This window comes from Notamacropus eugenii, chromosome 1 (assembly GCF_028372415.1).
Source record: "Notamacropus eugenii isolate mMacEug1 chromosome 1, mMacEug1.pri_v2, whole genome shotgun sequence".
Classification (NCBI taxonomy): Eukaryota; Metazoa; Chordata; class Mammalia; order Diprotodontia; family Macropodidae; genus Notamacropus; species Notamacropus eugenii.
The window spans coordinates 64,290,036-64,307,460 of NC_092872.1; the positions used below are offsets into that span (position 1 = coordinate 64,290,036).

At 39.9% G+C, this 17,425-nt stretch overlaps 1 protein-coding gene across 7 annotated transcripts in view; it reads right to left on the reverse strand.

Annotated features, from left to right (window-relative positions):
• The window catches only part of STX17 (syntaxin 17), a 72,681-nt gene extending 55,737 nt beyond the window's left edge, over window positions 1–16,944 (reverse strand). For 2 of the 7 annotated variants that reach the window (XM_072604632.1, XM_072604600.1), the window contains exons 1-3: window positions 16,830–16,944; window positions 9,990–10,174; window positions 4,737–4,802 (exon numbers count right to left, since the gene is read on the reverse strand). In XM_072604632.1, the coding sequence (XP_072460733.1) occupies window positions 4,737–4,802; window positions 9,990–10,112 (189 nt within the window). In that variant the 5' untranslated portion in view covers window positions 10,113–10,174; window positions 16,830–16,944. The other 5 variants (XM_072604617.1, XM_072604610.1, XM_072604637.1 and 2 more) reach the window with 5 other exon arrangements.
• Window positions 16,945–17,425: the final 481 nt, after the last annotated feature.

Genomic DNA, 17,425 nt, shown 5'->3' on the forward strand with positions numbered 1-17,425 from the left:
AAGACAATCATGGTAGGTGTTCAAGGAAGTGCTGAGAGTGACACCATTGTAAATAGTCTTAGGCTATCTAGACAAAATGATCTGTCTCTACCCAAGCTTGTGTAGAAAACAATGGGCTTTCCCAACCTAGATTAAATTCCTTATAAAGTTAGGTGCAGTCTGACCAAGATGAGGAGAGTTAATTCAATCTTATTATCAGTAATGTCCTTCAAGAAATGAACTTTTAAAAATAGGAATTTGGAAAAAGGGGAGTGCTCTGAATCTCCCTAAGATATTGATTATTAATAATCATTTCTCTCATAGCTAGCTGGAAGGCTTAGTAGGTTCAGGGTGGCTCCTGCCTAATTAACTCTTTGAGTTTGGGGGCACTAAGTCTGAGATCTACTTTGGTATCAAAACATCCAAGATAGCAAGGGTAGTATGGACAAATAATTTTTTTCTGTATAAAAGATCTAGAGTTTTTTTTTGTGTGGACTTCAAGGTAAATAGAAATCAATAGTACAACATAATCAAAAAAGTTGATCTTAAGCTATAAATAAAAAAAGGTTATGTATGCTAAGTGAGAGAAGTTTTGCTTCTTGACTCAGTGCTGATCAGACCACATTTGAGTAAGGTTTTCAGTTTTGGAGGCACTTTAGGAAAAATGTTGAGAATATAATCTCCACACAGAGGAGAGTCAACCAATCAAGCAATAAGCATTTATTAAGCACCAACTGTGTGCCAGGTACTGTGTTAAGCACCGGGGAAACAAATACAAGGCCACCAAGGTCATGAACCTGGGTGGCATGAGAAGAATAGTAGTGCTTTGGATAGAAATAAGGAAATTCATAAGAAGGGTGAGTTTGCTGGGAAATATAATGAGTTCTGTTCCTTCTTGGCACCTCACCTATGATATGACAATGGGATTTTGGCTGGAAATTGAAGGAAGCAAGGGATGCCAGGAGATAAAGATGATGAGGAAAGGAATTCCAGGCATGGGGAAGAGCCAGTGACAATGCCTAGAGTTGGGAGATAAATGTTTTGTGCAAGGAACAACAAGAAGGCTAGTGTCACTGTATCACAGAGTACATATGAGGAGTAGGCTATAAAGGGAATGGAAAACTAAGAGTGGGCCAGGTTGTGAAGAACTTTAAAAACCAAAAAAGGGATTTTATATTTAATCCTGGAGGTGATAGGGAGACACTGGAGTTTATTAAGCTGGTGTGGGGGAGAGGTGAGGTCAGACTTGCACTTTAGAAAGATCAGTTTGACAGGTGAGTGGAGCATGGACTATAGTAGAGAGAAACTTAAAGCAGGGAAACCAACCAGAAGGTTGCCAGGCATGAAATGATAAGAGGCAGCACTAGGGTGGTGCTACTGGTAGTGAACCCATGCCAGTAGAGTGTGTCAGAGAACAGAAGGGAGAGTATATGATGGATGTTATGAGGTAAAATTGGCAGGATTTCACAACAGATTATATATGGGAGTGTGTGAAAGAGTGAGTTGTCAAGTGAGACCCCCTATGTGTGAGCCTGAGTGACTGAAAGCATGATGATGGTGTGGTTGACAGTAATATGAAACTAGGAAGAGGGGAAGACTTTGGGGGAAGATAAGGAATTTGGATAAGTTTAGTTTAAGAGGTCTACAAGACATATGGTTCAAGATAAGCAATTGGATATTTGAGACTAGAGTGAGAGAGAGGGTAGAGCTGGATAAGTACATCTGGGGATCAGCTGTATAGACATAACAACAAATGGATACATATGAGATCACCAAGTGATGTAGTATACACAGAGAAGAACAGAGGGTGCTGGAGAAAGAAAAGAGAAGCTGGGGGGCACTTACAGTTAGAGGATGAAGATCCAGCAAAGGAGACTGAAGAGGAATGCTCAGAAAGGTAGAAGGATAACCAGGAGACAGTAATGTTATGAAGACCTTGAGATAAAGTATCAAGAAGAAGAGGGTGTTCAATAGACGCAAAGGCTACAGCGAGGTCTAGAACGTTGAAAATTAAGAAAATTCTCATTAGATTTGGTAAAGGAAATGGGTGCACTGATGATAGATGAATCTTTCAAGAAAATCAGCCACAAAAGGAAAAAGATATGGAATGATAGCTAGTAGGGATGGATGGATCAAGTGAAGGTTTGTTGAGGAAGGAGATGCAGGCATTTTTATGGGAAGTAGGTAAGCAAACAGTAGACAGAAAGAGCCTAAAGATTAATGAGAGGATGATCAAGGCAGCAATCTGAAAAAAAATATGGGACAGAATGAGCTTGTTATACAGCAGGATTAGGAGAAGGGCCACCCCTTCATAGAAGACAGGGATAAAGGAGGAGATAGTGGTAGAAAACTGATAGTGGAGGAGAAGGGAATAATGATATAAAGAGGCTTATAGAATGGCCTCAAGTTTTTCAGTGAAACATAAGGTAATATTTTCAGCTGAGAAGATTGGAGAAAGGATGAAAAAGTTTGGAAAAGGCACTGGGGTGTGAAGGATAATGAATCTATTAGGGAGGTATGAAAAGACTGTCTTGCCACAGTGAGGAACCATTTGTAATTATGTAAATAAATCTGTAATAGAGCCAAAGATGATTTTTTGATGATTTTTTTCCAGCTTTGTTCAGTAGCACATGAGTAGGAATGAAGGCAGTGGATAATAGGTGAGACTTGGCAAGATAAGACTGGTGACAGGATAAGGGGATAAGGGATTCAAGAGAAGACAACAGTGTGGAGTTGAACAATGGCTCCTCAAGGGGCCAAGATGTGTACATCCACTGAAGGGGTGATGGCCTGGAAAAGACCTGAGGGATGAGAACCCATGGGAAGGACAAAGAACAAGGTTTGCAGTTGTGAGGCAAATAAAGAAGTAGAATGATTAAATAAGAAAATTTAAGAATTCATAGTCATGGAGGCAAAACACTTGTGAGTGACAGAGCGATCCAGGTTATTACTGTCTTTGCATACATCTGTGGTGGCGTGGTGAGAATGTGCCATGAAAGATTAAGCTAAACAAAATATATATGCTTAGCCTAGTAAAGAAAAGACTTCATTATCTTAGACATGTTAGCTGTCTTCAAGTATATGAAGAGCTGTCATGTGGAAGAGGGATGAAATCCATTCTATCTGGCAGAATCAAGAAAACAAACAATACATACAATGCCTACAACAATAATAATAGCTTTCACATGGCACTTTAAAGTTTGTAAAATGCTTCACAAGTTAATCCATTTGATTCTCGCAACAACTCAAAAAGTTGTGCTGTTACTATCCCCATTTCACAGATGACGAAACAGAGTCACAAAGAGATTCGGTGACTTGCCCAGGGTAACATACCCAATAAGTGTCTGAGATAGGATTCATACTCAGGTTTTCCTCATGCCAAGTACTGCTCACGACGCTTGTTGCCTCAACAACGTAAATGAAAAGAACTACAAGGTGATCCAAAATGCACACTGCAAAATTACAAGGAATAAGTCTGGCTCCAAAGAAGAGATGTGATAAAACATTTCCCTTTACTCCTTTGTAGAGGGGGTGAGTCCTTGTGTGTATAATGTTGAGTATACTGTAAGTTTTTTTTTTTAATGTATTGATTGGTTTTGTGGATTTCTTTTCTCTTTTTTTCTTTTCTTTCTTTGTTTTAAAATTACTTGTTATAAGGAATGGCTTTCTGGGAGGGGAGAGGGATGGAATGCAAGGGAAAGTTTAGATGATTTAAAAAAAGAAAATATAAAAAAAATTCATTCTGTGAGACAAAATTCTGGCAATGGTTAATATAGGATTGGTTTTGCTTGAATATACATATTTGTTACAAAGGTTTTTTTTTCTTTTTCTTTTTCCCAGTGAAGGAAGAAAGAATAAATGTTTGCTGATTGGGGAAAAATAATTAAGCTAAAAAATTAATTCTCCTTGACCTCAGGGGGCAAAAGCAGGAGGAGTAAATGGAATTTGATGGGAAAACTTCTTAACGTTAGAGCTATCCAGAAGTGGAAAAGAATTCCTTGGAAAAAAGAGTTCCTTCTTGCTAGGTGTCTTCCAGCGAACACTGTATGATCACTTGCTGGGGATGCTATGGAGGGAATTCCTGTTTTAAGATTGGTTTCGGTTAGATGGCTTCAGAGGTCCCTTCCAAGATTTTGGAAGTAAAAAAAAACAACCACAATGCAGACTATGAATTTGTATTTACATCTAGAGATATGTATTATTTTAGATGTTTTCTAATGGAAATCTCATCAAACCAAAAATATAAAAATTGTACCGAGACCTTTATAGGGATCAACTGATGAATTAAACAGGCTTTTGTTGAGAAATAAAAGCTTCTGAATAGTACAAAGACATGACTATGACAAACGGAGCCCTCTGTTTACCAATAACTGACATAATACAATTACCCATTTTATAAATCACAGACTTTGTGAGAAATAACTTTGACCAAAGGACTAGCTTCTTAAATAACTTTTTATACGTATCCAAATAATGTGACAAAAAAAAAATGAAGGCAAGGTCCTAAAATGATCCTTTATATTTGCCTCTGCAGTAATAGCTAAAAATAAACTACTTCTTAGTTTGGGCTATTAGGAGTACAACTTAGAGAGATTAGCTTTATTTTCATCCTTATGATAGAGGCAACATTTTATAATGCCTTTTAACTATGATAGAATGATGGAACAATTATGTGATGCTTATAACTACCTCACCCCAAATAAATGATTATTTTTTTATTGTTTGTAGATTCAGCATATACAATTTAACATCCTTACCTGAACTGTTCGTCCTGCATGGATATGTTCTTCGTGTAGCCGGTCCCAGAGTCTGCATCGCTGATACTACACAAAGAAAAAAATACAAAAATGCTAAGCAATTTTCATGTTTAGGAACTAAATAACCTGACTCAAAAAATTCCTTCAGGTTCTGAAATTTTCGGTACGATTTCCTCCTTTAAAATGATATTTTTAATCTTAAAAATTAGGGTATGGCTTTTAGACCTCAGCTACACTTGGGCCTGAGGTCCTCCACCCCATTCCAGAAGCAAATTGAGTTATTTCCCCAATTAATTACAATTACTAGTAGTACTCTCGGGACAATACACATTTCTCTAGGAGTAGAGAAGGGAAGGGGCAGCTATAAGCTACAATTTCTTCCTTGTTTGAGATCTGTGTGAGCTTTGAGGAAAGGAAACAGCGCAGAGGAGCTAACTTGGAGGTGACGAGATCACAAATTCAGAGCTAAAAGAGACCTTAGAGTCATCTAATCCCACACCCTCATTCTGCAGATGAGAAAACTAAGCTGCTCAGGGTTATAGGTAAAGTTACAAAACAAACTAGTAAAAGGTGATTGTCTTGAATGGTCTTTCTCAATGACACTTGATTCTCCTGCTTTTTCTCTATTGATTATTTTCAATTTATCCTATATTTATCCCATATGTACAAACAAGTACATTGTTGTTTATATGTCATTTCTCCCAATAATCTGGGAGCTCAAGTGCTGGGATTATTTTATACCCTTCTTTGTATCTCCAGTACCTAGTAGCACAGTGCCCCATACTGTACTAAGTGAGCATTTAATAAATGTTTATAACCTGATTGCCAATCAGTTAAGGTATTATTCTCCTGTGCATAAATAAGTTCTTCTACAGTCTTTCTAGGACACTTACATAAGACATAAACTGCTACACAATGGAGAAAAACATACCATTAATGAGCTGCAGGAAGTCCTTGCTGTTAAGAGCCGAGACATGAGAAGTTACCAACTTAGAAAGGCTTTGTGTTCCAAAAGTTCAAATTTGGAACTTGGAATAATTTTTCCCCAAGAAAAAATTTCTGAATGGTGCTTAGGTTCCCAGGCTAGCCCACAAAAACCTATTTAATCCATAATGTTGCTGAAATAGCACATATTTATAATGCAAATTGCAACTGAACAAAACAGAAAAATAAATCAAGTGGAACAAGAAACAATGATGGTACTTGTTCCTGAAATGATGGAAAACGTGTAATAAATAAATTAATGAAGGAAACCTAGGTTCTTGAGTTAACGTATTTCTATATTAAACGCTACATGTACGTGTCTGCATGTGTGTGTGTGGGTGGGTATGTATGTTTAACTGCTTTAAGTAAAAATGAGATTCACCCTTCTTTCATGTTTATATACTCTCTTTCTGGATAGCTCTGATTACTAGAAAGTCCTTTTGTAATGAACCAAATTGTGCTTCTCTTCCAACAATCAGTCTCAGTTCTCCTTTTCTGTAGCTCTTCCTCTCCTCCTGCGTGTGCGTGTATAGATGCACACAGATACAAGTAAAACAGAAGTTAGAAATTTTATATATATAGATATATATATACACATATATACACATATATATATATGATGTCTCATATTATAATGTTGTACGTGTATATGAGTACACACACAGATACAGGTAAAACAGAAATTAGACATTTTATATGTGTAAAATGTCTCATTGTATATAACGTCTTGTGTGTGTGTGTGTGTGTGTGTGTGTGTGTGTGTGTGTGTGTGTGTAATGTCTAATGTCCTTTTTAACCTGTTAGCTCTTCAAATACCCAAAGACAGTATTACACCATTTTGTTATTTTCACTTTCTGTTTTTGGTCAAACCTCAGCTCATTCTGGGCTTCAGTTTCCTTGACTTTATTCTTATGGGCTACACTAGTTTGTTCTAAAATTTTATTGTTGGTTAAATGCATCTGTTTCCATCTTTTGAACAAGTCCTTTTAAAATCCAAGCTTATTACACAGATCTCCCACTGTAACTACATGAGTTGTTTAGCAATATGACTTTTCTTACTGAGGTAATATTTTTATTGTGTTGTCAAAATTTCACTTGAAAACCTACTATTTTCTTCAATCGTCTTTCTTTTTGGTATCTCAGGCTATGATATTATTGTATCTATTTTTTCACTGAACTGTCTGAAATCGGCTTGTCTAAATTACGTCTACTTACTCATTCTCCTCCTTGGCTATTACTAACTAAACCATAGTACAGTCATATTTCTCTAAGGCTCTAACTGTTTCCACTTCTCCATTATTTTCTTCTCTATTCTTTCTTTACTATTGGTTAAAATTGGGTACAAAGTAACAGATCCCCTTATTCTTTCTTTTACTTTCTTAAAGACAAAAGTGTCTGCTGAGAAGAAATTATCTCATAAATTCTTGCCTGGATAATTTAATTTCAATATATATTATAGTATGTAATATAAGCTAATGGTGAAGATCCCATGATACAGAGCTCCAGGTGTTCACAGGACATTGCTTTTATTGTTTTCTACAGATATAGGGTGATTTAATTAAAGCTTTCCTCCAATTTGCTCTGTACTCCTTTTTTTGAAGAGTAAAATCAGGTGGCTGATGTTCAATATAATAAATATTTTATGTTTCAACACCTGGATTTCTCCAAGAATGTGTTCTTTTGAAAGTAAGTCATTGTCTGACTCTCAGGGTCCTCAATGTTTTCTCTTTGCCCACAGTGAACTTCTTTATATAAAACATATCTTTAAAAATGTGCTGCTTAATTCTGTACAGATGGAAAGTCATAATCCATTAAATAATTAAACAATTATCTGAAGATCTATTTTGTTTAAGGCACTGTATTAGATGAAGACTAGAAACCATCTCAGGGAACAGATCAAGTGACCAGGGACGTGAAGTGAATTGGAGTCAAGTAGTATATGCTAGCACTGAAACTAGGTGCTTGCCTTGAAAAGTATACACATACAGTGAATATGCTATAAGTATTTGGAGACTTTTTGCAATTTCACAAAAACTGGAACAGGGTAATAAAGCAAAGCAAACTTCATACGAAAGACGGAAATATTAAGCACAAAAGGAATTGAGACAATGAGGAACTGAGGAACTATAAGAGGGAAAGACATAAAGAAGGGAATAGCATTCAATATAAGGGGAAAGAAAGGTGAGACAGACTCTCTCTCTTGTTCGGAGTCTGCTTTCCACAACACCTCATGAGGTTTCTTTCCCTAGTCCTATATCTTAGACCTAGTACCCTTCCCCATCATACTCCCTAAAATGAATCCCTTTTCATTCCTTCCTCTGAAGCAGATGAGGTCCCCCTCCCCCAATGTCAAAAAACAACTCCTGAACAGTTTATGACTTCTACTCCCTACAACCCCTGGTTTGTCATTCGTGAACAAACATCTCGAGAATGTGAAGAGTTAATTTGTGGCATATATGGGACCATGTGGCAAACAAATGGAGGGTGGGGAGAGGAAAATGAGAGGAAGGGTGGAAAAGAGAGTCAGATGTATGTTAGCTGTATACTGGGAAAGACAGTGATCCTTCAACTGCCTGAGAAAGGAACTGATTTTAAGCCAAAATAATAGGGAAAGGGACATAATTATGGATGGGCAACAACACTACTGTCAGAGGCATTATAGTGAGGGCTGTACCAGGATATACTCAAAAAATATGGCACCAGAGTCCAAAGCCAAAGAGAGAAGGAGATAGCTTTTGGCAGAGCAAGATGGGAGAAGTAAGGAACAAGAGAAATCAATGCAAACTATGGATATTAGAGTCAGGTCAGAAAGACAAACCAGGGTATAAAGGAAGAGAATGTTTTGGAGGATCTAGGTCAGGGATAGGGAACCTGCACAGGCCTCAAGGCCACATGTGGCGTTCTAGGTCCTCGGATGTAGCCTTTTGACTGAGTCCAAGTTTTACACTACAAATCCTTTTATGAAGGGGATTTGTTCTGTGAAGTTTAGATTCAAAGGGCTGCACCTGAAGACCTAGAGGGCCACATGTGGCCTCAGGGCTGTCCGTTCCCCACCCCGGACTCGAGGCAATCTATTTGGACAAGATTGTAGATTTGTTTTGCTTCTCCTCTTTCTTTTAAAGAGGTGGTATGCGGTATGCTTCTAGGCTACATGCAGCAGGAAATTTAGGGATCTTTACTTGGTCTGTATGGGGTCTGATGGCTCCACCATTTTTAGGTTTCTGCCTCAAGATCTAATCCTCCATTTCATCCTCACTCTCCTGCTGGCCCAAGTTTCCTGCTGCTCATCCACCGACCACCCAGTACAATCAATGTCCAACCTTATATCCCCTTCCAATCATGAAGTCCCTTAGCTACCCAGTCTCTGGCCAGTTTGGACTCTATGATATTACCACTATTGCCAGTTTCTTCATTTTGCTACCACTATCAAATATTCTCCCTCCATCCCCAAACTGACCTCTGGGCAATATGTCTCAGCCCTCTTTTTCCTCTCTAAGATGCTGCCTCAGAGTGAAATGATGAGGTTAAGATATCCTTTTTTTAATACTGAACATCGATTTATCAATAATCCATTAAATTTATGTATTATCTATGATGTGCCATGAACTATGTGCTAGGTGTTGGGGACACAAAGACAAAAACAAACATCCTATAAATCCCTGGGTAGGACAAATGTAACCCATGCATAAATATGTAAAAAGAATACACAGAATAAATACAAAGCATTCCTAGAGGATGGAGAGGACACTGACAACCTGGGGTAATTAGGAAACGACTCTCGTAGGAGGTAACACCTGACTTTAAATGTATATACAAATATACTTATCATCTTGCCTTAAGACAAAGGGTTTGCTAACTATTAGACTCTCAAGTCTAAAAACTTGGTGAGACACAGAAAAAATTAGGCCAAGAACTGAATTCAGGGAACAGGATGGTTGCTCCTTACCACTGTAGTACAAGAAAATGTATAAACATTACATTTGGATAGGTTCTGTATTTTAATTACTAACAGTCTAATAAATCAATATGGACTAATAAAATATCTACAGTCTATGTCCCCATATCCTTTTCCTAAAGAAATACTCTATGAATGACATATTTGCAGAGCAGAAAAACCAACAGATAAAATAAACCCCATTGTTAAATCAACAGGAGCCAGGTGTTTTAGCAAAGCAACTCATTTAATATTTCAAATTTAGTTAAAATCCACAATAAATATAAGTAGACCTATGTAACTGTTTCCTCATGACAGAAAATGAAGGGGCTCACCTTCTCAATATTTATCTGATGTTTTCTCAACCTTTCTAGGTCCGTTGGGATTACCACTTTAATGAATTTCTGGATAGCTGGCTCAACACGGCGCAATTTCAGTCTTTCTTCATCTTCAGACATTGTAAAGTGGAAGTATGTCACCACTTGCCCAAACTGCTTTCTTCACTTACATGGAAAAAAATCTAAAAATAAATATTTATTTAAGCATATTTGCTAAATTCCATGACTTAATTTAAAAAAAAAACCTCACATACTTTATAATGTTCTAAACAAAGTATAAGGTATTTATTGAAAAATGCAATACTGACTGTAAACAAAACTCAAAGAGAAAATCTATCCCATAACATTTCTAAGGAACAATAACCAAATATAGAAAACAAAATATTTCACTTTCTAACAATAACAAGATAATTATGTAACTATATGCTGAAAAGTACTTTAGAACTTATATGTAGCTAAGTTTCCAAAAATAAAATTCCTGTTAAGATTTCTATAACAATTTCCCATCTTATAAAAACCTTCCCTGTGACCCCGATAATCCCTCTAGCTTTCATTCTATTTTACTCTTTCCTTTCACTGCCAGTCTTTTAAAAATAATGATTTCTACCTGATGATTAGCCACATAACTGTCAAAGTGATACTTTTAAAGCACAGTTTCGACTATGCCATTCCCTTGCACCAGTGATTTCTGGTTACCTCTAGGGGCAAATTCAAATTCCTGTTTGGCATTTAAAATCCTGCACTATTTGGCTTCAACTTGTCTTCCTAAGCTTCTTTCACATTACTCCCCTATATGCATCCTACAGTTCAGTCAATTTGGCCTTCTTGCTGTTCTTACAAGGATATTCTAACTCCTATCTCCATACCTTTGTACAGGCTGCCCCCCTTTCCCTGGAATGTGTCTCTTACCTCTCAAAATCGTGTGTTTCCCACAGAATTCAGCTCAAATATCATTAACATTAGGCTTTTCTTAACCCTCTCCAGCCACTAGTGCTTCTTCCACTGAATTATTTTGTATTTATATTTATATATGCATGCAGTATGTGGTTTCCCTTGAGAAAATGTAAGCTCCTTGATGACAGGTACCATCTTTTGTCATTTCTTATAGCTCAATAATAGTCTATTACTTTTAGATATCATAATTTCTTTGGCTACTCCCTCGAATTCTCCTGCCCAAAACATAGGGGAGATGAGGGATAGATCAGATTGTGATTTCACTGAAATGATGAGACAGGTGATCCTAGTGGACCAAGTTGGTATTTTGGATGTATTTTCCCATAGAAATAGTTATGTAGTGGCCAAGTTTAAGAGTACTCGGTATAGTTAAGAAGGTTCACCTACATCTTTAAATCATTCCATACTAAGACAACTTTAGGAAAAACAATATTGCAGTATGAAGTTAGCTTCATATCAACAACATGATAAATGGGAGACAAATTCTTGGTGGGTGAAAATTTGGACCAGCTTAAAACAGGTGAAAAGACTCCTATTGTTATTCAGTTGCTTCAGTCTTGTGCAACTCTTCATGACCCCAATTGGTTTTTTGTTGTTGTTTTTTTTTTTTTTTTTTGGCAAAGATACTATAGTGGTTAGCCATCTCCTTCTCCAGCTCATTTTATAGATGAGAAAACTGAGGCAAACAGGGTTAAGTGGCTTGCCCAGGGTCACATAGTTAGTACATATCTATGAATGGATTTGAACTCAGGTCTTCTTTACTCCAGGTCTAGTGCTCTCTCCACTGCCTCATCTAGTTGACCCAATACTAACTCCTCCTGCCCTTCTCCCAGATTTTTTACCCTGTGGGTGAGGGGCCCGGTGACATCATACATGCCTCCTTCTTCATCTGTGCTACTGTATTAACAAACAGCCTGTGATGGCAAGCAAAGTAGGATCTTTTGCAGTTTTTGTTTTAGTATAATCAAGAGTTTCAGAATGAATCTTGCCTTTATCAACCAAGAGTCTTAACTAGTAGTAACATACAGAAACAAGAGTTTCTTTAACTAGAAACAGTATATGTATTAGTATTGTTAATATGATTAATGATCTTTCCTCTTCCCCCCCCCCCCATTAATGGGCCTGCTCATTAGGGGGAATTTGATTAGAGAAGATCTATAGGAAGGCCCACACATTTTGTTAAGTTTCTAATGAGGCACTGGTTCTCAAAAGTTGAGATGCACTCTGGCTCCACAAAACATATAAATACTCTGAGAGTAGGGTTTTACTTGGGGGCTTGGTTTTGGAAGAAGGTTTGTGTGCCAGATGAGACTCTGGGAAGGTGCTAAGCAGTCCCCTCCACCCCCTTTGAAAACCCAGATGCTGGTGCTTTCCTCTCTGGTAACTATGTACATATGGTCAGGCAGTTCCATCTGTCTGTTGATTTGTGATGTATGTATTACTTACAATTTGGAAGCTGTCTGTTGATTTGTATTTCTCTGTTATTTTCTCTGAAGTTCAGAGTGCTGACTTTCCCCCCTGAACTAAGTGAACGATACATGTGCTTGATTAAAGTGATTGTGATCCCTCTAAGGTTGCTTTCCTTTTTAGCAATGCAGATCTAAGAACCTGTGATAGCGGGCCCTCCTGTGCATATCACAGTGCTTGCTGATACACAGCCCTGGGACAACAAAAACACTGTTCTCACCTTGTCTAGGAACCATTTTGTGATAATCAGAGGGTTCAAGTTGGTTAAGTTGGTTTGCTTTTTAATGTATTAATTATGAGACTTTGATTGCACCAACTTTATGTGGGGGCATACCCATAATGTACTTCAAATTCAAATATATTACAAGTGAAATAGATGTGTATTGGGCTGATGTGTAACTGTTTTTGTAGGAAAATACATTCTTCAGTACTAATCTGAGTCATTCACTGTTATGCTTCTTTAAACAAAAATTCTGCAACTTTATAATTGACTGTAGTTATTTTATGTACTTTTTGCATGTTGCATTTTTCTTTTCTTTCTTTAGTCTAAACTCAAATCAGTGGATATTTACTGCTCATATGAAAGGCAGACACATGAAGTATAAAACATGGTCCCTGTTACTTAAAGGTCTTATAATCTAATAAACTCCTTTAGGATAACAAATTGATCTTTCATACCTTGACACAACTACCTATATGACAAGGACTCAACCTTTCAGGCTTTTTTTTTTTTTTGGCCCAGAGCTATTATTTCAAGGTCAGTCAATTAATGAACATTTATTAAGCATTTATTTTGTGGCAGGCATTGTGCTGAATGCTGGGGATAGAAAGGCAAAAGCACTGGCTCTGTTCTATGGGAGTTCACTTTTAATACTGGAGATCTGTAAATAGCTTGTACATGAAACATATAGACAAAGTAGATGGAAGAGAATTTCAGAAGGATGACGCTGGAAGGGAGAGCAGGGAAGGCAACAAGAGATCTGGAAAAGCCACATCAGTTACATTTACGCTGGCATTTACACAATATTTTAAGGATGGTGAAGTGTGTTGTGTGAATCATTATCTTCCTTTAGCTTCCCAACAGGCCTGTAGGTATTATGTTCCACCTTATAGATAAGGAAACTAATGCACTAAAGGGGTAAGTGACTTAGCTGCATATGTGGTGACATCTGAAACTAGATCTCTCCAGGTACAGAGACTATGTCTTCACAGAGATTTTGTCTTACACTCTTTTGTATATCCCAGCTAAAGATATGCGGGTCTGAGGTAGGGGGAATTCAGAATTGATGTCATTATTTCCATATCATTGCCCTTTCTCACCTGACCTTTATATTACTAAAGACTGAAATACATGTTATCTTTCATTTAAAGTAAAATTTTACATTGGTACTGTTTATTTTCATATTATCTTCCTTTGTAAAAGAATCTCAACTGCTTATGAACAGATTACCTTTTTGTTTTTCTGGTTTTTGTATCCTACTAAGTGCCTAGCACAAAGTAGTTGCTTAATACTCACTGACTTCTGATTTCTGAATATATCCTTCCCCTACTCTTCTATCAAGTCATTCCATGTAAGAAAGAATAAAAAAGGGGTGATCTAATAGTCTATGCAGTGTTCCATATCTAGAGTTCCCTACCTTTGTCAAAAAGAGGGCTAATGGTCTTCTTTTCAATATGATTCTACACAAACACTAAACAAAAGTATTGTAATAGACAAGAAAAAATAAAGTAACATAAGTGATTTTAATAAACATATCAGAACTAACACATCTAAATGAGTGCTGTCTCAATAAAGCAGCCACTTAAGAGGCTTTATTACAATGATGCTACTACACAAATATTCTTAGTATTTCCTTCAGAGTGCGTCAGAGATGTAACCAACAAGTTGGAAGACCAGACTTTTTTTCTCCAGTCCTACTGAAATCTCAAACTCCCCAAAACAGGATTATGAGCAAGAAGTAAGGAATTATAGATGGCTCCTCAGCCCAAGATACGAAGAAACCCAATAAGGTAGCAATCCAATAAATTAATCCCTCATCCCTAAGTCACTCATTCAGCATCCTCTATCCCACCAGCCCCCACGCTCTGGCAGGGCAGCACAAGCCACCCTACCAGTTTATGATCTTGGGATCCACTCGGCAATTTCCTTGATGCTGCTGTAGCCTCTGTCAATGCACTCTACCTCTACTTCCACCCTATCATCTGATGGCAGTAACAGACCCAACTCTGCACCCCCTACGAGGGTGTGTGGATGAGTGGGTACAGACAGTTGTCAAATTTAAGTTAGGCTACTACAGGCCCAAAGAAAAGGGGACTGTCGTCCTAGCTGGGGTTAGATCTGTCCCCAAAGAAATCACTTTAGGGTAGGAGCTGAAGCTTTTGAAAAGTGAATTTCCCAACACTGGAGGAGACTGAAATAACTTTGAAGTACAGCCCCCAAGGGATCCTCCATCAAAGAGAGAGTCAGAAAATGAGTGGTAGAAGAATATAAGGAGGAAAAAATGAAATTACCAAAAATCTTAGAAGGAAGAAAATTTAGTCAAAAACCTAGAGCCTAAGCTGAGAATTCAGGGGTGACAATCAAACAGAAAGGAAAAAAATGATCACCAAGATATCTAAAGGAGTCCAAATATCTCTGAATGAATACTGTAAAAGAAAAGAAATTGAACTAACACCTGATGAAGCAAGGTAGCCTATGGATTTCCAAGACAGTATGGAACAAAAATGAGATGTTCCCAAATTGTTCAAGAGAGAAACAAGAATCTTGAAGGCAGGTGTTAAAAGGGAATAAACAGCAGAATTTATGACCTACAAGCAAAATAAAATAACTTGAATCCCAAAGTGATGAATCTCTCAAAGAAGAAAATAGAGAACAAATGATTGAGAATATAAACACAATGAAATGGAGGTCCATCTGGAAGAAGAGAAGCAACATGCTATGTTATTTTTACAACTCACACACGATCTCTATCTCTATACAGGCAAAATACATTGATCTTGAAGACGGGCTGCATAGACAATCTAAGCAATAGTTTTCCTAGAAGTCAAAAACCAGAAAACCATAATGCATGAAATAATACAAAGACAGATGCCCAAAACTTGTGGACACTTCAGAATACAGTCGTAAAAAACCCACAGATCATCTCTAAAATCCTATGCCACAAACTCTAAGGCACAGTGGTTAGAGTGAACAATTCTACCATCAATCAATAAACTGCTATTAAGCACCTATTATATATATACATATATATTATATATTATATTCCAGGCTCTATGTTAAGCAACAGGGATACAAGTAGGGTCCCTGTCCTTACAATCTAATGGGGGAGACAACAAATACATACAAAACAAGCTATACCTGGGATCAATTTTCTATATTTAACAGAGGGAAAGCATTAGAATTAACAGGGCAAGGTGGGACGGGCTTCCTGTAAAAGAAAGGATTTTAAAGGAAGCCAGGGAGGGTCTGCAGACAGAGCATTCCAAGAATGGACAGTTAGAGAAAATGCCCAGGGCTCAGCACTGGCACGCCTTGTTCACAGAACAGCCAGGAGACCAGTGCCACTGGGTTCGAGGGGGCTTGTCAGGGAGGTGGACGGGCTTCGGATGCCCCACAGAGGGCACAGTGCCCACTGTCACACAGAGCGTGCGCGGGTGGGATTCGGACCCGAGTCCTCCGACTGGGCAGTGCCCTGTACCCTGCGCTGATGCCCACAAAACTTTGGTGACCGTGTGTACTTCACCACTAGCCCAGATCGCCCTGGATCCCCAGTCCCCTTCCCAAGGGTCACCGTCTCGGTCCTCCATCGCACTTCTCGGTCACTTCCCACCACGTGCGTATTTTTAGGCTCATTTCCCAACCACACGAAGCCACCCCATCACGGGCTTCCCTCGGGGGTCCCACGCACGGAGTCTCCCACCACTTATCTTTTCCCTCTCCGTTCCACTGACTTCACCAGCGACAGGGCGCATGGATCTCACCGCCCACGCGCCCCATGCTTGCCCCCAACAATTGCCCGCACGTGTCACTCCATTACGTCACAGGGAAAGGGAAAGAAGGATGTCTATCTCAGGACACTCCACTACGTCACACGCTCACCCGCCCCGCCCCCGAGGCGGTGGGGAGGGGGGGGGGGGGGGGCGCGTCCAAACCACTTCCGGTGCCTTTTGTCAAGCTTCTACCAAGCTCCCTCCAGACTGAAACCGAAATCCTAAAATGAGTTACTTCTTCAGCTCGGGCCCGCAGGGAGGGAGGGGTCCTAGCAGAGAGGGCCGGGGCCAGGCCACCCCGCCCCGACTAGGCCAAGTCCTCGGGCCTGACCTCTTCCTGCTCCTCCCCTGTGCGCGCTCCTAACTGCCCCGCGCGGCCCGCGCGCGCGGGTCCCTTGGCAACCCACCTCCCAGCGTTCCCCTTACCTCGCCCTCGGACGCTTGCGGGGACTGGCGCCTCCCCCGCGTCCCTCCCCCCACCCCCGCCCCCGCCGGAAGAAGCCGCGCTCGAGGCCGCGCAGGCGCGGTGGCGGCGTGGGGGAGGGGAGCGGCTGAGCGACCTTGCGGTCGTTAGAGCCGAGCCGCCCGGCGGAGGCCGAAGGGCGAGGTGGGCGTGGCGCGCTCGTGCACCATCGGGGCCACCCGGCCGGCGCCGAGTGCGCGCGTGTGTGACCCGACGGACGCCGCCACACCCCGGTTCCGACCCGGGGCTTTGACCGCCTTCCCGGTGACGTCAGGAAGCCGGAGCGTTTGGCCTCGGGCCCATTGGAAGGCGCGCCCGGGGAAGCGCGCGGAGGACGGCCCGAGGGCCGCGCCTCGTGTGGGCACGCAGCGATGCCCCCACGCACACACCCGGACACGCACGGACACGCACCCCCCACACCTGCACTGTGCTCTCTGCCGCGCCCTCAGCCCCGCCCGCTCTGTTCTTTCTCTTTCCCTCTTTCCTTTGGACGCTTTTAACCTCGAGGACCCCGGAGTTGGTCCAAGCCTCCCAAGGAGAAGAAAAGGGGCCGCGGAAA